The sequence below is a fragment of the Heterocephalus glaber genome, unplaced genomic scaffold (assembly GCF_053883595.1).
Source record: "Heterocephalus glaber isolate CG9 unplaced genomic scaffold, H.glaber_assembly_v1.0 deba00001472, whole genome shotgun sequence".
NCBI lineage: Eukaryota > Metazoa > Chordata > Mammalia > Rodentia > Bathyergidae > Heterocephalus > Heterocephalus glaber.
This window is the reverse complement of record NW_028258315.1, coordinates 74,873,309-74,896,385: the sequence shown is the minus strand read 5'-3', so window position 1 is coordinate 74,896,385 and position 23,077 is coordinate 74,873,309. Positions and strand designations below refer to the sequence as shown.

General features: G+C 39.2%; 1 protein-coding gene across 16 annotated transcripts in view; it reads right to left on the bottom strand.

Annotated features, from left to right (window-relative positions):
• The window catches only part of Nek10 (NIMA related kinase 10), a 271,741-nt gene that overhangs the window by 181,194 nt on the left and 67,470 nt on the right, over positions 1–23,077 (bottom strand). For all 16 annotated transcript variants that reach the window (XR_002387088.2, XR_002387089.2, XR_002387090.2 and 13 more), the window contains 3 exons: positions 22,077–22,122; positions 19,769–19,890; positions 19,532–19,634 (listed from right to left, as the gene is read on the bottom strand). Coding sequence is in view for 13 of the 16 variants with exons in the window: in XM_013077058.3 (XP_012932512.1) it covers positions 19,532–19,634; positions 19,769–19,890; positions 22,077–22,122 (271 nt within the window). In the remaining 3 variants the exon portion in view is untranslated. The remainder of the gene's footprint in view (positions 1–19,531; positions 19,635–19,768; positions 19,891–22,076; positions 22,123–23,077) is intronic.

Below are 23,077 nucleotides of genomic sequence, written 5' to 3'. Positions count from 1 at the left end.
AAAAGGAAACATAGAGGTAGACCTTTTGCAGATGGGAAGCGGATCTAGGGATGGAGGGAGAGGGAAAAGATGGAAAGGGAATGGGAAGTAACAAGGACTAACATGTCATATGTATATGTACCAATTCCCCACAATGAATGTATGTATTCTGTATCACACCATGTATTAATTTTTAAAACAGAATAAAAAAACAATAAATTAAAAAATGGGTTGAAGGTTTTATTTCTTCATATATATTTCTAGTTGTCTCAGCACAATTTGTTACAACTAGCTCCTCTTTGAACAGAACACCTGATTTGTTTATCTAGATAGTCAATACCCTTAGTTAAATGTTTCCTACATATTTCAAAATTGACATACTCCCAAAAGGATTCTTAATCCTACCCCAAATAACTCCTTGGTTCTCCACCAGTAAATGGGATCATCAGTGACCTAGGTACCTTTCATAGTTCAGGTGCCATATGTCAGTTTACTGCCTCACAGCTTCAAATTCATCCTCCATTGCTCTGCTTTGTGATTTTGGAGCTGGAGCCTGAAAATATTTCTCCTTTGCCAGCTGGCATGATGGGAAACATTGTCAGTAGATGCCAAGGAGAAATTGCAAGAAGAGGGTTTCTCTGCTCTTCTCTTCCTGGCTCTGCTGAGCTTCCTCTCTTTCCTTGCTGCTACAGCACTTGTGTAGTATGCATGCTGAGAAGTGCTTCTTTCTCCTCCCAGCAACTTCCTAAAATGTTCTGTTGGCATTCTACCCTACTTCCCAGAAAGACTCACAGTCCCCCCCAACAGACTACATGCCAGAAGTTTTGTGCTAACTTTGTAACAACTCACAGGTAGATTCCCAGGAGTTTCTCCCAGCATTCTAGCCAGACAGCTGGTCTCACAGATACCTGAGCCAAAGTTCCACTGACACATACAGGCATGGCTTTATGAGATTTGTTAGCATCTCAGGGAGAAACTTTCCGTATAACACCTCCATCCTACAGCATTTAAATGCCATTTTTGGCCATAGTGGGCCATAATCACTCTCTCCTGCAAAGTCTGAATAATCTCCTCCGCTGCAGTGGTAGTTTTGAAAACATACCTACAAATGATCTAAATACTCTTTTCAATGGTTGATCTTAATTTTCCTTCTTTTGAGTGTAGACTATACTGGTAACTCATAGATAATGAATATAACACAAAAAAATTATGAGATGCTAGGTTATACAGAGATCTTGGCTTCCATTTCTGGTGTGCTTTTTTTTTTTTTTTTTTTTTGCTCATTTGACTCTGTCAGAACCCAGCCACCACGTGAAAAACTCCAGGCCATTCTACTTCAGAGGCCACATAGGGAAGAGTATCCTTGGAAGATGAGAGGCCAAATTAAAAAGAAAGAGGCATTCCCTCTCACTAAGTGCCACAAGTCCCTACCAGCTAGTGCACTGAGCCTTAAAAGCAGAGCCTTGAGCCCTGTTCAAGGTTTTAGATGATGCAACACTAGCAGACAGCCGACTTCAACCACATGACACAGTATGAGCCAGAATTACCTAGCCATATTGCTCTAAGACTCCTCACCCTCAGAAATTGTGAGAAAGTGTTTATTGTTGAAAGCCACTACATTCTGATGGAATTTACTAAGCATCAATAGACAATGAATACAATCACTGTCTCCCTTGTCCATGCCACCACAACCTCTCACCAAAGCTACTACACTATATCCCTTTAACAGACTCCCTTTTCCATTTCTCCCCAAGAAGTAAAATTCTCCATATCAAAACCAAAATTGTCTCTAAAATATCTAAAGATATCTATGGCAGTTAAAGTCTCAACTTGACTGGCTTTGGTGAAACACACTTCCAAGTATGGTCTGGTCTCTTCCCCCCACCACTCTGGCATTCCCTCCCTGCTCTGTTTCCCTGAAACCTTGAACAATACATTTTGCTCCTTCACACTTTTTCCCATGTTTCTGCCTTGGAGCCAGCCAACTCTTGACTAAAAATATCTAAAACCATGAGTGAAATTAAATCTTTCCTCCTTTAAACTCTGAGTGTTGTGTAATTGTGCTCTAGCAATGGGAGAGATGGCTAATACAGAAATCTGGTACCAGAGAAGTGGAGCTATTGCTGTAGTTTTACCTGACCATGTGGTTCAGAAGCCTTTGTAACTAGATTGTGGGAAGACTTTGGGAAGGTCTCGAGATGAAGGCTAGAGATTTCCTTTAATGCTATAAACAAAGCTTGATGAGTGATTCTAGTTGGAGCTCAGAAAATCAAAATACTGATAAGAATGTGGACAGTAAAGACCAGGCTAAGGAGTAACAAGGACTATACTAGCAATTGAACTACAAGCCATGCATATTACACTTTGGTAGAAAATGTGTCTATAATGTGCCCATCTCCTGAAACTTTGCAAGAGACTGAGATTAGGAGCAGTAGACTAATTGATCTGGCAGATGAAATTTCAAAGCAGCTCGATATTCAAGCTGTGGCATGGGTACCGATGGCTGCTTTTATTTATAGTGAGAATCACAGACAAAACTCAAAGCATAAAAATTTTTAAAACTTAAACTTTGACCCCCCTCCCCCCCCAAAAAAACACATAAAAAGTGGGAGCTAAAAGAGGTATGGTTTCTAAAAAGATTAGTGCCATTAAAAAGAAACGAAGTACTTTGTGCAAGGACAAGAGGAAGTCTTGAAGGCATTTCACAAATCAGCAAAACTTCACCTATCACAAGCTCAAAGGTTCAAAAGTGTCAACCTTTCCTTTGAAAAAGAGTTCCTAGGACCACTCCCAGCGCAGAGGAGGAGGCTTTCAGGCTGACATGCCACTGCTCCCAGCACAAAGGAGGAGGCTTCCAGGTCGACATGCCACCACTCCAGCACAGAGGTGAGCCACATGGGCGCCAGGAGCACCCTCCCCTCCCCCCGCCACCCCACCCTGGGTGAAATGAGAAGACACATAAACAAGCCTCAAAACTAGACTTCCAGGTCACCTACAGCAACCCCAAAGGGAAACAAGATGAAACAATCTGATAATCAACTACCTGGACTCCCTGAACTGGCAACGAAAGAGGATCTGGAAAAAATTAAATCAGAAATAATTTCTCAGATAACAGCAGAGATTGTGCCCATAGTGCAAGACATGATTAATAAATCTAAAGAGGAGCTGAGGAACATGATGGAATCCCAACATAGGAAGCAAATAGAATCCATAAAACAGATGCAAACAGATTTCCAGGAGATTAAAAACTCCATTGAAAGTCTACATAGCAGAATGAGCCAATGTGAGGACAGAACCTCAGATATAGAAGATAAGATTGCAGAGAGAAGCTGAGCCGGTCCCAGCACCCAGAAGGAAACTCCCCTGCCACCATCCCAAGCTCCTAGGGCAGAGAAGGTGAGCCAGTCCCAGCACCCAGAAGGAAGTTCCCCTGCTGCCATCCCAAGCTCCTAGGGCAGAGAAGGTGAGCTGCGTGGGTGCCAGTAGCACGCCCCTCCCCCCATGGAAATGAGAAGACATGTAAACAAGCCTCAAAAACAGACTTCTGGATCACCTACAGCAACCCCAAAGGGAAATGAGATGGAACAATCTGATACTCAACTACCTGGACTCTCTGAATTGGCAACAAAAGAGGATCTGGGAAAAATGAAATCAGAAATAATTACTCAGATAACAGCAAAGATTGTGCTCATGGCGCAAGACATGATTAATAAATCTAGAGAGGACATAGATAAAAAAATAGAGAATCTGAGGAACATGATGGAATCCCAGAATAGGAAACAAATGGAATCCATAAAACAGATGCAAACAGATATCCAGGAGATTAAAAACTCCATTGAAAGTCTGCACAGCAGAATGAACCAATGTGAGGATAGATTTTCAGACATAGAAGAAAAGATTGCAATTAGTGACCAGGAAAAGAAAAATTGCTTTAAAACCGTAAAGGAAAACAAGAAATCAATCCAGCAGCTGCTAAATGATGCAAAGTAGAATAACATAAGACTAATTGGAGTCAATGAAGAAAGAGGAGAGAGTGCAGATGACATAAAAAAAACTGTTCACAGAAGTGATGGCAGAAAACTTCCCAAGCAGGGGGAAAGAACTTGACATACAGATAAATGAGGCATATAGGACTCCAGCTAGCCTTGATCAAAAAAAATCTACACATAGAAGATAAGACTGCAATTAGTGACCGGGAAAAGAAAAATTGCTTTAAAATTATAAGGGACTGGCCAGGGATTTAGCTCAGTGGTTTTGCTTCCTGCTGCACAAGCGCAAGGACCCGAGTTCAATCCCCGGTACCAAAAAAAAAAAGAGGGCCGGGGATTTAGCTCAGTGGTTTTGCTGCCTGCTGTGCAAGCTCAAGGACCTGAGTTCGATCCCCGGTACCAAAAAAAAATAAAGGACCACAAGAAATCAATACAGCAGCTGCTAGAAGATGCAAAGATGAATAACATAAGACTGACTGGAGCCAAAGAAGAAACAGAAGACAGTGCAGATGATATTAAAAAAAATGTTCACAGAAGTGAAGGCAGAAAACTTCCTAAGCAGGGGAAAAGAACTTGACATACAGATAAATGAGGCATATAGGACTCCAACTAGCCTTCATCAAAAACATCTACACATAGGCATATAATAGCTAAGATTCCAGAAACCCAACAGAAGAACAAAATTCTACAAGAAGTGAGAGAAAAGAAACAAATCACATACAAAGGAAAGCCCACCAGAATCACAGCAGACTTCCCAACACAAACCCTCAAGCCAAGGAGAGCTTGGAGTGACCTATTTCAAGCCCTAAAGGAAAACAGCCTCCAACCCAGATTTATATACCCTGCAAAACTATCTTTCAAATTTGATGGAGAAATAAGATACTTTCATGACAAAGAACACCTTAGGAACTTCATAAATACCAAACCAGCACTCCACAAAATTTTAGACAGTATCCTAGGAAAAGCCAATGAGGATCACAACACCAGGAAGCCCAGCAGAATGAATACATCGGGCATGACAAGAAATTAAATGCAAAGGGGGAGAATCCAACAAAAAGAAAAAGTCATAGCAATGATAAGCCAATACATACCAGTTATAACCATCAATGTTAATGGTCTCAATTCACCAATCAAAAGAAATAGACTGGCAGAATGGGTCAAGAAGCAGGACTCAGCAATATGCTGCATTCCCACTGACAGCAGACCTTGGCAACATCTGTGTGATACAGCTTTACCAGCATGCAGAAGAGCTGTGGAGTCATGGAGGCATCCACAGAGGTTTCAAAGGAAGGCCTGAGAGTCCAGGCTAGGAGCCCCTGAGAGGGGCATGTGTAAAGCTCTGGAAATAAAGCCAATGTTGCAATGCAGACTCCAGTTATCAAAGATATGAAGATCATAAAACATCTGCCAAGGAAAGCTATGGGCTATGAGTGGAGCCTGCCTAAGAGAGAGGCTGTATGGGCTGCAATCAGCAAGGCCATAGGGATGGGACTGCCCAAGTCCTCTGGAATTCACATCTCACTACCATGTGCCCCAGATGCTGGATATGGAGGTATAGGACTCAACGTTCATCCTGCTGGATCTCAGTCTTTTTTGGTCCTATTATTTTCCATCCTGCTCTTCATTCCTTTGGAGTGGGAATGTTCACCTTGTACCATTGTATGTTGATACGTAACTTCATTTTTTATTTTTACAGAAGTTCACAGCTAAGAGTTTATCATGAGTCTCAGAAAAGACTTGGACTTGGACTTTTGAAAAATGAAGGAATTGTGAAGACTTTGGGAAAGGGATTGTTGCATTTCCAGTTGTATGCAAGATAGTTGTACAAAGTCTGATCAAAATATAATATGAATGTTTAAATTTTTTAATTATTACAGTTAAAGATACATTGCCATTAATTCCCCTTAAAATACTCCCCCTTGCTTGAAACATACGTCCCGTTATTCTTGACACTTTTTGATGGAGTTCTAGAAGTCCTCTTTCACTAATATCTTTATGATATGTGATCAAAACATAGTGAACACTGTTGCTAAGTGACCTCCAATAGGAAAACAGGTTTGTAAAACCATTATAGTATGTCCTCCTCCACCCTATTCACTAGATCACCAAGTCATCATGTGACTTCAGGGTATTCCTCTAAGTTAAAATGACCATGAAAAGTAAACATTTGGAATCAATTCAGGACATCAAGAGAGCCTTGGCAACAGAACTAAAGACATTTATGACAGAGGACTTCCAGAACTGCTTCAGAAAGAGGAAAGAATGATGGGATACATTTACTAAAGCACTGGAGAGTATTTTGAGGGGGATTAATGGCAATGTTTTATTTACTGTAATATATATAAACATTCACTATATTTTTTCAATCATACCTTTTATTATGTTAGGAGGAATTATAAACTTCTTATTGTCTTTATTGGGAGATTAAGTATATTTTAAGGGGATATATTTAAAGTTGACAAGAGGTAAGATGTGAGCATGAAAGGGGAGTGTTCACTTGATTGGCTTTGGGATCCAACCCAATAATTAGTGAAGCATACTTCTAGATGTGTCTGGGTGGGTCATAAAGGCATAGCCTTTGGGGCCTTTTCTGGTCCCTCACCCCTTCCTCTCTGGCCATTCCCCTGGACTGTCTCCTGGATGCCATGAACTAAGCATCTTGCTGCACCATATTTTTCCACCATTTTATTTCTGCTTTGGAGCTACTGGATCATGGCTACATCTCCTGAAACCACATGGCAAATTAAATTTCTCTTCTTTTAAGTTGCAGATTATGTTCCAGCAATAAGAAAGCTGATTAAAATAATATCACTACTTACAAGGTTAAAATTCTACAAAGACCTCTAAAAACATTAAGTAAAAATGCCTAAAATACCATACATGATCTGAGTTTTCAGTGTCTTTCTAGTATATACTATTGAAAATTTGTCCTTTCCTTAAACACTCTTGTATTTCATTTATTAATTCTTGGGTGGGGGTGAACTTTTGTTCTGTACTAAAGATTGAACCTAGGGGCTTACGAATGTTAGGCAGGCACTCTACCACTAAGTTATATCCCTAGGCCTTTTTTTTTTTTTTTTTGGTACTGGGGATCGAACTCAGGACTTTGCAAGGCAGGAGTATTGCGCTGAGCTAAATCCTGTGCCCTTTTTTTATATTTTGAGATAAGATCTCTCTAAGTTCCCTAGCCTGGGCTCAAACTTGCTATCCTCCTGCCTTAGCTTCCCAAATAGCTGGGATCACAGGCATGTGCCACAGTCCCTGGCTACATTCATTTAATTCTTAGTTTCTGTCATTATCTAAAATTACTTTATTTATTCTTATTTATTTAATATCTGTATGCTTATTGTTAGTTATTCATAACTAGTGTGCAAGATCCATAAGTCTCTATTGCTTATCATTATAGATTGATACATGTATCTTAATATATGTATATAGTTATATGCACAATTCTATCTGTTTATCTACCTACCCATCTTTCCTTTCCATTCAGTAGTACCACTGGCAAATAGGGCATATTAAAAGGCAGTTACAAGAAGTGCTGTTAGCAACTGTCCACAAAGCTAGACGGTGTGTTCCAACTCTTTTCCTCTATTATGTGTTGGAGAAAATTAGCTGTAATTTAAAATTAACCAATCACTACATAGAAGAAATAGTATAGTACTTCAGCATTTTTAGAGAGCTTACTATAATTTTAACCCATATAAACCCTGACCAATATAAACTAATATTTGACTTTTAGTTCTAATATTTAAAAATCATATTATTTTTATAAAATTTCATTGATTTTAAAAGGCAAAAATTAACAAGCATTACAATATTTTACTCACTCCAATTAATTTTAAAATGGCTGAAACAAGGACAGATGTCTGCAGAAAGATAGATGTTTGAGAAATGTTCTTAAAGAGAGTGAAAACTAATACTGTTTGGCCATTTGGAAGATTTTGGTAGTCACAGGAAGTGTTTCTATGACTAGTCCCTCATTTTTTATCATATTTGGAAAATAAAAGTTTTTATTTCAGAAACTATGGTCATTAAAGCATTCATGTGCTATAATAGGAATTCATAGATGGCAACAGAAAACATTTTACATAGAGAATGTTATGAAAAATTGGGGTTAAAAAAACAGCTTTACTTTGATAGAACAAACAACACAGGAAATGTTTAAAACTCTAGTATGTTTACACTGCAACCTGCAGCTGTCATTCTTCAAGTGGAAAAGCTGTCCCTAGATTCTTGTTCTGTCATTCACTATTTCCATGACATTGGATATATCATTCAGCTACTCTGATTTTTCAAAAATGGCCTATAAAACTAACAAAAGGGTTGCTCCTACAACAAAAGACAACAGATGAGAAGCCCTTTGAAATACTGTAAGGTATTCTTGTCCCTGTCCCCAGAGAACTCAACTGTTCCTAAGCTTTTACCCATCATTTCTGTGTCAGTAACTCCCAAATTCACAGCCAAGCCAAACTCCCAAGCTTTATCTGAGGTTTCACCTGTAGTCTAACAAAGCACCTGCTACTTCCTACTCAAGACTTACCTCCTAGTTCATGGTTGTCTGCGATATCACATTACAGCAGCTGACATTTCATCTTCCCCATTTCCTGGGCTTGAAATCTCTGCCTTTCCTCTGCCTGCTATAGTCATTCCCTCACTAGCTCTTGACACTGAATCTTCTTTTGATTTCCAGTTTAAATGTGCCAGGATCCCAGGTTCTCCCTTGCCCTGCAAAAATCAGGGTGCACTTCTTTAGAGGGCTTTTCCTTCTAATCCATCCCACGGGATATTTGACAGTGGAACAAACCCCCCAAACCGTCTTCCCTACAGCATGCCAACACAGTATCAGAAGGTCTCCTGTTTGCTCTTCTCTATAAAATTTCTAACTGCCTTGTCTGGCCTTCAAGATTTTCCATTTACTCTTTAATTTGCTCATTTGTCCAACATTAAAGACCTATGTTCCAGGAGCTGGGTTAAGCACTAAAGATAAGGTAATAATCAGATCCAAAACCATTATATTGACACAGACCTTAGGAACTAGTGCATTTATAGTTTGATACAATCTTTAAAGGACAGGTAAATATATGACATTATGAGAGAGTTGTATAGGGAAATAGCTTCTGTGACAAAGCGGTGACTGAATTAATGTCTGAAGGTGGACAGAAGTTAACTAGGATAAGAGGAGAAAGAGAAGAGACTTTCAGGAAAAGTGACCTATATTTACAAAGGCTCCATGGTCAAATAAATGTGATCCACTGGGGAAATGAGAGAGCAGCATAGTAGGAGGGTAGAGTCGGGGGCACTGCCAGACCACACCATGCTCAGAAGACCGCCTTCTCTCATAGTTGCACAACTTAAAATGTCTAGTCCAACAAAGCCATTCACCCTTGCACAGCATTCAACTCTGAGCATGTTGGTGCCCCCAACCACACCTTTCTCTCTACCAAAAATGGTCCCCACTGAGGAAATACTGTAGGCACTTGTTGAGGAGATGAGCTCAGGAGCACACACAGCTCATTCCCGGCATTACTAGGGGTGATTTAAACAATACTCCTACCTTCCCTAAGCCTTTTCATTATTTATAAAGATGAAAATATGCATCAAAATATTGGCTGAGGTAATACTTTCACTCCATAATAGGTGCTCAAAAAATATAGTAATGTGTGGTTGCTCCTTTCCTTCACAGTAGAGCTAAAAATTTTGGCATCTTAAAAATGCTTTCCCTGAGTAAAATGAAAACAAGACATGACCTGAAATTTCCAAGAAGGGATACTCTGAAAGCCCTGTAATAGCAGGCAAAGACAGAGGAGTCTACCAGAGCACCACTATGTACTAGGAAAGAAGGCAGAGCTCACCTGGCAACACCATCTCATTTGCAGCTTTGTTCTTTCTGCTGCCTCAGTTCATGTGTACCCAGAGGTATTCAATAACATTCTCCCTTACAGGGCTCCAAGGAGACAGAGAGGAGTTTTCCAGAAAGACACTCAGGTTTCCCTCAATGGAGCACCTCCTCCTTTGATAGCCACTCAGATTTCTAGTCTTCCCCCAAACTCCTTCTTGACGTTCCTTCAAGTGAGGTTCAGCTATTATTAATAGTGTTATTTCTAATTCAACAAGTGGGATGCTAGTTGACTCTAAAATGGAGTTTCCTAAACAAAGGGAAGGGCTGGTGGACAGGGGCCCTTTCACCATGCCACTTTCCACTGCCCCAAAGCTGTCTTCCCAGTGCAGAACCCAACCTGAATGAAGCAGAGAAAAGGTATTTTCTCCTCGCAAACACATCATGATTTACTAATTTGACTGACAGGGAGCTTCAACACTGGAACAAGAATGCTTTCTGAATTCTGGGTAACTTCCTATCCACACAACACAAACATCAGCTCACCTGCTAAGACATCTAACAGTGATGAGAGCATGCAGAAACTAAGGTCCCTAACTAAATGGAGTCTTCTAAAATCATTTTTTCAGTGTGGGGCTTCTCCACAGTTATTGTTAATAAGAATAATAGAACTTTGCATAACACACAGGTATGGTCAGGGACACTTGTGTTATATTCATATCATTCTCTCTCTCCCTTTCTCCTTCTTTCCCTCCCTTCCCCTCCTCCACCTCCACTCCTGCCCCTGGATACCAGGACCCCAGGTTCTTTGACCTTTGGAGACTGGGACTTGCCCCAGGCCTTCAGGCTCTGGCTTCAAACTGGGGGGCCACACCATCAGCTTCCCTGGTTCTGAAGCCTCCCTCATAAAAGGTATGAGAATCTTGCAAAGATTTTGGAAATTAGAATTGATTGAATTTCCTTCAACATTTCTTTCTTATTTTACATGATCCAATAATAATATAAGGCAACTATGACAGATGTAAAAGAGAATATTCTTATTTTCTTGGTAACACACAGGCAATATGTTGACTGAGAACAATCCTGTGGCTCTTTCCCACAACAGATGCTACCAGACCATTCAGTCTAAATGACTCAATATTTTAGTCTTTTAAGGACAAAGTTCTGTGTGGGCTTGGACTTAAAAAGACATCAAATCTGGTTAATGGGAGGCAAACCACACAACAGGTAGCAAGGCAGATCGAGAGACCTACAAAGGCTATACAGTTGTTGTATACTTTACCCATTCGAAGTAGCAGGGATTGAACCCAGGGCCTTTACACTAAGCTACAGCCCCAGCCCTTTTTGGTTTTTGAGACAGGGTCTCACTAAGTTGCCCAGAGCTGGGCTCAAACTTGTGATCCTCCTGCCTCAGCCTCCCAGATTGCTGGGATTGCTGATCTGTGCCACTGCTTCCAGCTTCTATACCTTTTTGACTGGGATATAGTACAGGTATCCAAGTAATGTGCATATGGAGACAGACAGACTTTGAGCTCTCTATCAGATGTGCAAAACTAATTCATTTTTCCTATGATTATAAATTTCTCAGCAGCAAGTTAGCCAAATAACAATTAAAATCCTATAATCCTCCAAAAAACAATTAAAACACTAAAAATTCTTGCAGTACAAGATAGGTGAAATTTGACTTGATCTCTCCACTTCAGTGGCATTCAGGGAAGTAAAAACTTTCCTTTGGGTCACAGTTTGCTGAGATGTAAGTGGGAACTGCTGGTGCCTTTATTCATATGCACACCCAGTTTTCATGTCAATTCTCAACTGCTTTTGCATTAAACACGTTTTTCAGGCAATATATCAGGCGTCTCCTCCATCATTATTCTCTATTTTAAGTAGATTTTGAATATTTCTACCTGGATGTATGTTTGCTCATTTGCTCATTAATTCATCTCTTTACTCATTTTTCTACCTCTCTTAGTTCTTTTCCTTGTTGCCAAGACACAGCACCCAACACCACAACTTAACGGCAAGAGGTTTATTTTGTATTATAGTTTCAGAAGGCTCAGTTCTTGCATGGTTGTCTGGCTCTAAGGCAGGAACAGGATGGTGGAAAGCATTCGAGTCATGGCAGCCAGGAAGCAGAGAGAGAAGGGAGGAATCAGGGAAGGAGATGGACCATGGGGCAATGACCTGCCCCTTCTGACCAAACCCTACCTCCTAACAAGTAGTCAACCAAATCACCCCCATGATTCAATCAGCTTCCAAAAGCCCTGCCTATGAACACATAAGACCACAGTCTTGATCTAAACCATGACATTACACATTTATCAAGTACATAGTAATTAAGTGCTATCAGAGAAACAAGGTCAAGGAAATTATTTTCCCTTACATCAAAGAAGAGATGGCAACAAAGATTTTCAATGCCACGTCCTGTGTGCTATGAGAGAGGCAAGCCCAGGAGATGATGGAGCCCAGAAGCAGAGCAAATCAGACGTGGACATCAAAGATGCCACCTGGAGAAATGGCATTTGACTGGAGTGACAGAAGAGAGGAAAGCCATTCCAGGCACAGGGATGCAATGCTGGAAGTCACAGAGGTAACACTGCCTCGGCCTGGGCTGCTCAGCCCGCGAGGCCAGAGAGCAGGGCAGGGTGGAGACCATGACAAAAGGCCTTGGGTAATCTCAGGAAATTAAACCTCCTTGGGGACTTTTGAAATGTTATTGGAAACCTTTGTAGTAGGCTTTCGTTTTTTGTTTAGAGTATGACCCAAGCCTGAGGGGAAAACACCTAAAAGACAGAACTAAGAGAGACAGAAAGCGGGGGCCAGGACAACCGATGTGGGTGCAACCAACAAAGGCGCTGACCAGTTTAAGCCACATTTTTATTGGTAATTAATTGGGATAAAGGTGAGCTGTGTGTGAGGGTGAAACTATGTGTGAGGACGTGTAGTTGCATGGTTTTTATGGAAACTAATGTGAGTAAGGCTCATAAAGGAAAAAGACAAAGCATTTTTGAATTAGGACCAGAATAGACAAAAGATATGGTTGTATTAGAACACTTTTTTTAGCTAAGAAAGTTTTAGTTGTGGGGATGGAATTTGACTGTGAGTTATTTCGACCTTGGCACGGAGACTTTGCCTGGACTCACTTTTATACACAAGCCAACTGTGAGGCTAATTCTTTATAGCCTGTATCGCTTGTAGCCTGCTTTGGGCATAATCAATACTGTTGTCTCCCACAAAACTTTATCCTAAGTGTTATGGGAAGCTATTTGAAGGATTTTAACCAAGAGAAAGACATAATCCTGTTTTAATTGTGCGTTGTATGCCTTATGTCCGAAACCTTGTATCTTAAAGCTCTCTGCCAGCGGCCTCACAATCATTGCAAACACAGACGCTTTCACAACAGTTCTCATACCTCATGTCTCACTATTAACTCGCCACCAGATCGTTTTAATTCTTGGCCCCAAGTAACTTCTGAATTTAGTCTTTCCTCTATATCCTTTTCTGCTACAATAGGCCAAACCTACATGGTGCGTTTCCTGGACATTGTAAGAGCCTAAGTGGCAGATACTGTAGGCAGGTTCTCCACAAGCCATCCACCAGCCCTTTCTCCACATCCCGTCTCCTGCCATAGGGCCGGAAGTCTCCCTCACAACTATGAGCAGTCTTATAATTGGTTTTGGCCAAGGCTATGTAAGAAGTCAGACGGGGACCTTTGAAAGATTCTTTAAATGATAAAAGCAGAGGGGACAGTTGTTTAAAGATGAGAGGTTTTGGGGGGTTTGGGGTTTTGGGTTCTGGGTTTGTTTGTTTGTATCCTAGCAGCCATCCTTCTTCCTGTCTTTGAATTTGGTAATGATACCTGGAGCTCTGGTCACCATCTTGAAACTATGAAATGACAAATATATGGGAACAAACCCAATCTTCTAAGGATACTAGAGAGAAAGAACCAAAAGACCTAAGTCACAGCCAACCTCCTTGGGCCACTAAACTCACCCTGGATCTGCTTGCCTCCTGGTCCCTCGTTATGAGATAAGTAAGTATTCCCATGGCTTAAGCCATTGTTAGTCTGGCTTGTTGCACCTATCTTCACTGAAATATCCCCTAAACTGGGTGTCTGTCTCTAGTCTTCCCCCAACAGGCACCTTCACCTGCCATTATGATTTTTCTACCTCCCAAACCTGATCATATAGTTTTGAGACTGATCTTCCAAGATAAGACACTGGCCAAAGGACAGTGTCCAAGCTCTCCACCTACTGAGGCACCCCATTCTCTCACCACATCTTAGCAATACCCAGCTGTGCTACATTCCTGCTTCTAATCCTTTACATTAGCTGTACCCTTGCCCAACTGCTTTCACCTTCACTGTTTAACTCCTCTCCCAAAGGCCCCTAAGGCAGAGTCCATCACATTTCCCCTTGTGCTTGGTAACTGTGATACCCCACGTTGACTGTCCACTCATGTTCACTCAGAGGAGGAATGCATCCTAAACTTAAACCTGACTTTCTTTGACCATTAATTCTGAGCAGAATTAACATGTGGCACTTTTGTGCAGAAGACTTAAGAGCAAAGGCATGGGTGGCTGTGTTCTTTCCTTTCTGCTTATGCAACTTGGAAGCAGCTGCAGAGGCAGCTCAAGCCCACCTGGGTCTGCAAGCTCAGCTCACACTGACACACAATGGACACACTGCTTTAGCAGGGTAGACACCTTGTTAAGTCGGGGGTGGACAAATGTTTTCTGAAGAAGGCCAGATAGTAAGCATTTTAGGCCATTGGGACCACATATGGGTTTTGTCACATAGTCTTCTTCTCCCTTGTAAAGCATAAAAATCATTCTTAGCTCACAAGACACATAAGAACAGGCCATTCCTGGATTCATCCCAAAGGCTACTGAGACCTTCAGATCACTTGTTACCACAGTGTAACATGGGCTATCCTGACTAATAGCATTTTGTATGCACATTCAGCCCTTACATCTTGTAAGGTGGGGCCGTGCCTGGTGCACTCGCCTTGCTTACTGCAGGATGTGGTAGCTCATGAAGCAACTGCTGAGTAAGAAACTGAAAGTCTTCTCATTAAGACTCTACTCAGGGGGCAGAAACCTTAGCCTTTCACTTCATATCCACTCCTGCATTCCCTGGCATATAATGACATGAATGAGCATTCCAGCCTTTGATAACTGCTATGACGAATCAAGTGTATCCCTGTTGCTATGACCCTTGGAAGAAGCAAACTATCATTTGAGACATAAAAACACACACCACTGATTCACTCACAGGATGAATATGTACCTCGTGAATCATGTACTAAAGCCCATGTCTGAAACTATTATCTATAACTGAATGAATTTGGGGCTTTATTTTTCTTTTTCTTGAGGGGAGCAAAGCACACAAAGGGACATGAAGGAATTAAAATGAAATGTGGGTATTTGGAAAGGCCAGGAAGTGTGGAGTGGTGGATTGTGATGTGACAGCACAATGTGGATGTTGCTTGAAAGGGTGACCTTCCCAGGGTGTTCCTGAGCCAGGGTCCATTCCTTTGTGTGGCCTCAAAGGCTACAAATAAATGCAGGAGCAAGACCTGAATGTGTGTCATGGCACACATCATTAAAAGATTCAGTCTTTCAAGTGGAAATGTATTAGACATTAAAAATAGGTCACATTTATAAAACCATGCGTCCTACATATGTTAGCACTTTCCGCTGTGCTTTCTCATGACACAAACTCCCGCCAACAGACTCACTATCAACAATTGCAAATCAGCTGTAATCTTAAAACATTCAGTTCACCAACACTGGGAAAATTGAAGAGAAGAAGGAAATGTTAGTTTTCCTAAGCTTTTGTTTCTAGTCACATTTTCAATACAATTTGTCCCCTGCACCTCAGACATCATTTGGTGATTCTATGCCTCTTTTCTGGGAAGTCAATAAATCTTCCAGTACAAGAACAGAGAAAAATAAAACATGACAAGGCTGCCCCTTTGAGGTGCCATGCACCCACAGTAGCTGGCTGGAGTCTACAGGCTCCCTGAAATGCAGTTACACTTCGACCTCCCAGAATGTGGGGATTTTGTAAACTTAGCTTCAAATTAATGCTGTAAGATTTCACTTAAACCATGAAGCCTCTTAAAAATAAGAGTCTAATGGCCATATTTTTATCAGTAGCTACAGACACTGAAAAAGTATTTCAGCACTATTATATTTAGAGTAGCTTTAAGTAAAGAGAGATATCAAATTTCTGTGAATTATCCTTTTAGTCAAAAAATTGTTTTATACTCATTGAAAATAATGGTGGCACATCAATGTCCAGATGAAGCAATTGCCTTACTAGAGAAAAGTTCTAGAATAAAACTCTGTCCTGAGATTTATCACTGCCCCTCCTTCTTTATTTTTATTTATTTTTATTTATTTATTTATTGGTACCAGGGATTGAACTTGGGACCTTGTGCTTTTGAGGCAGGCAACGGAACCACTGAGTTAAATCCCTGGCCCCCTCCTTCTTTATTTGAAATAGGAAAATATTGCTTCACTGAATACTTAAAAGCCCTGAAAATTGAAAACAGTTCTTTTTTAATTTAATAACTCCTAAGTAGAAGCCTGATAAATATTTTCCAAAGAATGACCAGAATGGCAATAAGGGGCAAGAAAGAGGAAAGCAAAATAAAAGTTTTCTTATTCTTGTAAAACAAAGTATCTTTTTCTAGGGAGCCCATATATTTCTGCTTGAATGCAAGCAGAAATACGTATTTTTTTTAAGTTGAATGGTCAATAAAAAAAATAGGATGCTTTGTTAAGCCTAATATGTAGAGTTAATAATGTAGCTGGCCTGCCCATTTGGGGTTAAAAGGTAGGTTAATCATATGTGTTCATCTTCTTTAATTCTCAAAAACTTGCTAAAATAGAGATTTTCTCTGAAGGTCCTTTATCCAGAGAAAGGATGGGAATAGGCTTGATAACAAGAGGGGGTAACACATTCCCAGGACTTAGTCTGCAGAGTGAGTCCCCACCCCCGTGTCTGAGAATAGGGAAGCCTAAGGGAGCCCAGGCACCCGGCACAGCCCAGGGTGCCGCACAAGGGAAGGAGGAAGGCAAAAGACTCAGAGCATAGAACTGAGATGTAGTCCACGGTCCTTTCCACACCCACACGGCCAGGAAACGAGTACCTTCTGCACCTACAGAAAACATTTATTTTCTAATAACTAGCAAGGTACCAAGCAGCACAGGCCTGAATTCAGGGGAATTCAGTGGAAATCTGAATGGGATGTAGCTCCCTGAGCCTCTGTGGTAGACAGTGGTCCTAGAATGGCAGCAGAGGGCTGCACATCCCTCTGCAGCAGGGAAGATACTAGAAGAGCCTTCTCTGGAAAGGTGGTTAGACTCCACCTTAGGGATCTTCAAGGGAAAAGTCTCCATTATGCTGTAATGAAATCAACCCGAGGATGGCCTTCACTGGAACTCACAGGGCTTCCAACCATGTTTATCATTCTTTTCTTGTATTCATAGACAGATAAGGAAAGCTTTCAATGGGAAAAAGACATCAAAGAAAACAGAGGAGGTAAAAAGAGTTGGACCCAGAAAATAAAGAAGTAATTCAGGTTCTGTAGGGAAAAACAAACAGGTCTATATTATGCTGAGACAGAATAAAAGCAGGATTCCACAGAAATGGAGCAGAGAACAAGATAGGATGTTCAAAGAGTAAAAAGTTGATTGAAAAATTTAAATATTCAATGACCACAAAATAAAATTGAAGAAATAACACTAACTACAACAAAGAAATACAAGTTAAGGCAATTACTTTTTTTTTTCTGGTACTGGGGACCGAACTCAGGACTTTGCACTTGTGAGGCAGATGTGGTGCCACTGAGCTAAATCCCAGGCTCAAGATAATTACTTTTTAAATTAGGACATTATTTAGTATATATTATATCTAGGACTAATAGGAATTCTGGAAAGTGAAACAGAGAAAGCAGCCAGGGGAAAAGGAAAATTCCCAGGATTGAAGTCTTAAATCTCGGAACTGAAGAGGACTCCTAGTTTCAGATACATTACATAAAAGGATCCATCTGAAACAGTGGATAAAGAGAACATTCTAAAGGTTTCTGGAGAGATAAAACAGTGCCCACATCCAGCATGAATAGAACTAGAATAGCACTGGGTTTCCTAACAGCAAAACTGGATGCCAGGAGACTGAAGGAATGCCTTCAAACTTAGAAGGACTCATCTGAGAACAAGGGTCAAAGATGAGGGCATCGTAAAGATATTCTGTGGTGTGAAGCATCCAAAAAATGTGACTCTCAAAGCATCATTCTCAGGAAAGCACTGGGAGATACACTTCAGTAAAATGGGGTAGGAGGTAAGACACAGACACCAATCAGAAAAGGAGCACAAGAACATTCCAGAACAGTGTCTGTACCCCGTTTGCAGGATGGCAGATAGGAAGCAATAGGAAATAAGAAAACGGTCACAATGGAAAAATAAAATCTATGAGAAGCAAAAAGAATTTAAATTTTTTTGTTGTTGTTCATGAAGACATGTGGTCCCATTAAATATACACATTGGAAATTATCTTCATGAAAATTAGATTATTCTAAAGGTAGAGGAACCAGCTTTAGATGTTGTCATGTATCTCTCACATCAATAAACACTGAGGGACAGTGGTTTCCAAACTGGGTGCCTAAGACAATCCACTGCAAGGGCTGGGATTAAAACCTTTATTTTTATTTTTAAATTCATCTTTTTGTATTTTATTTCTGTAGACTTTGTTATATACTATAGAATCTTTGTACAACAATATATGTATTGAATTTATAAATAAGCCAACATACATTGGCAGCATAGTCTCAAAAAAAAAAACTTTTACTGAGTGGCTCTCACTATTAAAACTATTTGGAGACGAAAGATTTAGATGTGTCCTTACCTGTACCTCACGAACAATTCATACTCCACGAGAGTAACGTGAGGAAGCTAACATATCATTTGAAGCTAAAAAATTAACTTTGAGTTGTGAAAGCTAAACAATTAACTTTAAGTTATGACAAATATGAAGGTAAAGGGAAATCGACTAATTTATAAAACTGTATCCAACATCAGGAGTATTTGCTACAAAAGAAAATACGATAAAAATATATGTTGAAATATACAAATGACAGACTATTTTATGGCTCTCGATATGTTCATAGGACAAAGATGATGTTAATAAGGCTCAAACCAGTGTGTTCACATGGTGATCACAAAAAGCTTTTGTTGAAGAAGTACTGCGCTAAAGCAAGAAAAAGACCTAGAAACCACTGATCTATTCCCTATGAGTACATAATTCCCTCCTATGAGCAAAATACAACTCAATCATTTAAAACTATAATTGTCACTAACCAAAATGGCAGCCACAACTCACACCAGGATGAGTAATTAAAATTAATAAGCTTTAAAATTTGTTTCATCAGTCACAATAGCCACCTTCTAAGTGCTCAACAGTCACATGTGACTAATGGCTCTATACTGGACAGCAAAATAAAAAAGTTCCTTCCATGCCCAAAACTCTATTGGCTATCACTACTTTGGAAAAATAATCTACTCTAGACTTTTTTTGTGTGTGTGGTACCGGGGATCAAACTCAGGACTTTTTGCTTTTGAGGCAGGCACGGGATCCACTGAGCTAAATCCCCGGCCCTGCTCTAAACTTATACTCAGAAATTCCTTCATCAAAAACTTCAGATTGTTTGTTATACTTACTAATGGTGACTTTGTCCTTGTCCCCCAACATAATGTTGTTTGGTGTCAGATCTCTGTGGACAATCCTCTTTTCCTTGTGTAAGTATCGAAGAGCTAAGCACAACTTGAAATAAGAATAAGAAACAAATTTTATTTCCCCTAGTAAGCATACAACAAATGATGACTACTATGTGCCTCTAAGAAATCAGGTCAGAACTTTACTGCATTATGAAAAATTTAATAAAGAAAAACACATACCTGTATAAATATTTTCCACAGTCTTTCTTCAGTAAAATGGTGCTGTTTTTCCTTCAAAGAACTGAAATGCTCTCCAAGTGGTGCTCCTTCTATCAGTTCCATAACTATATACAACCTATCATCTATAGAGAAATATAAAATGCACCATAGAAATTTTAATTAAACATAGAATCTTGAAAAAACATACATTAGAATCTGAGCTTCTGAAAGGTTGTACAGAGCACAACACTAAAGAAAGGATATAAAAAATGATCAAGATACAATATGTATACATACCACTTTCCTAAAATGAATGTGATTATTATGTATTGCCAATGCACACCAATGAAAAAGAATTCGAGATCAAGGAAGATGGGGACCCCTGCAGCACTGGAGGGGGTGGAGGTACAGGGATTTTAGGGCAACTGAAGGCCAGTAACAATCTGTCCTTGCTACAGGCAAAGCCCTCGTACAAGTTTACACTGGCAATATTTTCATTTTCTATGTGCACCAGGATGTGGGAGAGTTGGAAGGTGCCAAAGAGCATGAGCAAACAGTTCCAAGTCACGGGGGGATGGAAGAGCATGTAAACACACCTTTCCTATTCATAGTCTGAAATTTACCCTTAGATCAAATCAGACATTCAGAAAACTTGCATTTCAATTGATACTTTTTGCAGTCTCATAGAGACTCACTTCACAGAAACTTCTACAAAATCTTGCCACGGTCTTGCAATGACACAGCTGAAAATATCACCTGTGATTTTTGCTGTTCCCTCAAGAGCAAAGACAGCTGGTCTTCTCTTGGTTTCATCTTACAGATACTGAGAGTCTCACTGCTTGTGCTTGTCTCTTTGCTTTGGATGTCAAGAAACAAGTGAATTCCACTTCCTCCACTAGAATCAATATGAAACTATTGACAATTAGATGTATTAAGTGCCTTTTAAGGCTTTTGGATGTATATAAAATATATATGTACACAATATTAACAGAAGTGGAATTCTACTCTGTATGTTCTGCGATATACACTTGTTTCCATTACACAGTCTTAAATTTCAGTATAAACAAATGCAAACTATCTATAATGTTGGTTGCCACATTATTGTACAATAAGGCTAAATCATAATTTATTTCACCATTCTTCTATACATAGATATTATATTGTTTCAAATTTTTCATACTCCTAGAAACATTTATTGTATTTCTAATCTTATCTCTAGCATTACTTTTAAAATTTCTGACCTTATATTCCCCTTTATTGCAATTTTCTAATCTATTGTATCATATTTTTCTTATTTTAAGTTACCTCCGATTTATTTTGGAAGGCAGCTATGCTAACCACTATACCACCAACACCTCCATCCTCCAATTTATTTTGGAGGTTTCCAGGTTGTTAAATGGTTTTGTTATCAGAAGAAGATAAGTTGTGTTACGTCAGTACAAGCCAGAAGCCAACCTTGATCTCTTGTTTGAGGGGATATGCACAAAATCTGGGGAATTATTCTAGTATCAAGGACTATGACTAAAGGGACAGGATTTACTGCAGGAGTTTCAGCTCTGAGTTCTGAGTCACACAGGGGAAAAAAATGGGTAAATCTGTAACAAATGCCAGAGCACAAAGAGGTTTTCTTAAATAACAGTAGTGCTGATAAAGAGATAATTTAGCAAGTCTTAATAATTGTTGCCTTTTATTTCTTCAAATATTTTTTCAAATGGAGATTTATTTTGAAACTTCATATACGTCACAGATCATTAAGTTTCATTAATACATTATTTCCATCCATAGTCCTATTTTTTTAAGTGGTGTGGCTTTGTCTCAACGTTTTGACTCCATATTCCACCATACTTTCAGAGCGTGCCTGTCTGCAGACTAAACCAAGGCTCTGTCGCCACCTGGTGGTATTAATATGAACTTCATGCAAAAAAATCTCAAACCAAATTCACTCCCAATTTATTTTGGTGGTAGGAAAATGTCTGATCCAACACAAACTGCTATTAATTTTTCATAAAGAAACCATCACCTTTCAATTTTATCTCCTGATCCTATTAAGTGCTTTTTGTTATATAAAAATAGCAATAATAATTATTTTGGTTTGTCAATGAAGTGGCTTCTCTACCAGCATCTAAATTATTTATAGCTATCTTCAGGCCAATTGTATCATCATTTGATCAGTCAAGAAAAAAATGCTTGAAATCATCCACTGTCGTGTTAATAAAAAAAATTAAGGAAAATAGTTGAGCTTGGTTTGTGATATTCCAATATGAAAATATTTAAGTTACAAAGGTATTTTTCCTTAATTAGAAATCCCACCACAAAAAGTCATACTTACTTTCAAGAAATGTTTTGTAATAACGTACAATATTAGGATGATAAAGCTACAAGAAAATAAAACACAAACATTTATTATCTACTTCAAAACACAAACTTATTTCATAGACTTTTATTTCATAAATTATTATGTCTAAAAAGCTAAGCATTTCAAGACATCATCTGAGACTTTTATGAGTTTTTTTTAAAAATCTGTTGCATAGCCTATATAGTTTTTTGAAATAAAATTAAAAACTGCTCTATTAATTAACTAGAATAGAATTATAGAACGAAGTAGAACTTTAAGAATTCACATACCGCTTTCCAATACCATATACACTGCATAAAGAAAAAACACAACAAAATGAAGTAATTTGTGTTAATATACATCTATATAGATATCCATTCCTTTTTAACTCTTTCTAAATATATATAGATAAGTATTATGTGTATAGTTTGTGTCTACACTATGTTCTACACAGTGATTAATATGAAACAAATATCTAAGAGCTAAGATTAAATCATAGTACTAGTTGACAAGATCTCCCCCTTGCCATACTTAATTGACTCCTGTGACTCCTCTTGCTGAGTAGCCCTCATGCTTGGCCTGCACAATTTTAGCAAGAACCCTGTTAGGCCAGTTTATCAAGAATCTCCCACACTTGATATCCAATCACATACTATCTCATTCTTGAAATATAAGTCCCTCTTAGTAATTCCCCATCTACTGGCCCTCTCCCCCTGCCAATTACCTATAAACTCCCATGGTTCTTGCAGAGTTTATGGTTAGATTCAATCTGTCTCTATTGCAATCTTTTGACCACCCATTGTAGTAGCTGTAAATGCAGTCTTCCTTGACACTTTTTTAAAGTACATGTTACAATTTCTCCTTTATATGACTTTACTTAAGGATGTGAATGGAAGTTCTACTTATTTTTAAATTAAAGAAGATTATTTTCTATAAGAATACTAAAATGTTTGCAGTTGTTTATAGTTTGAGTTTCTAGGTAAATTGAAATTTGT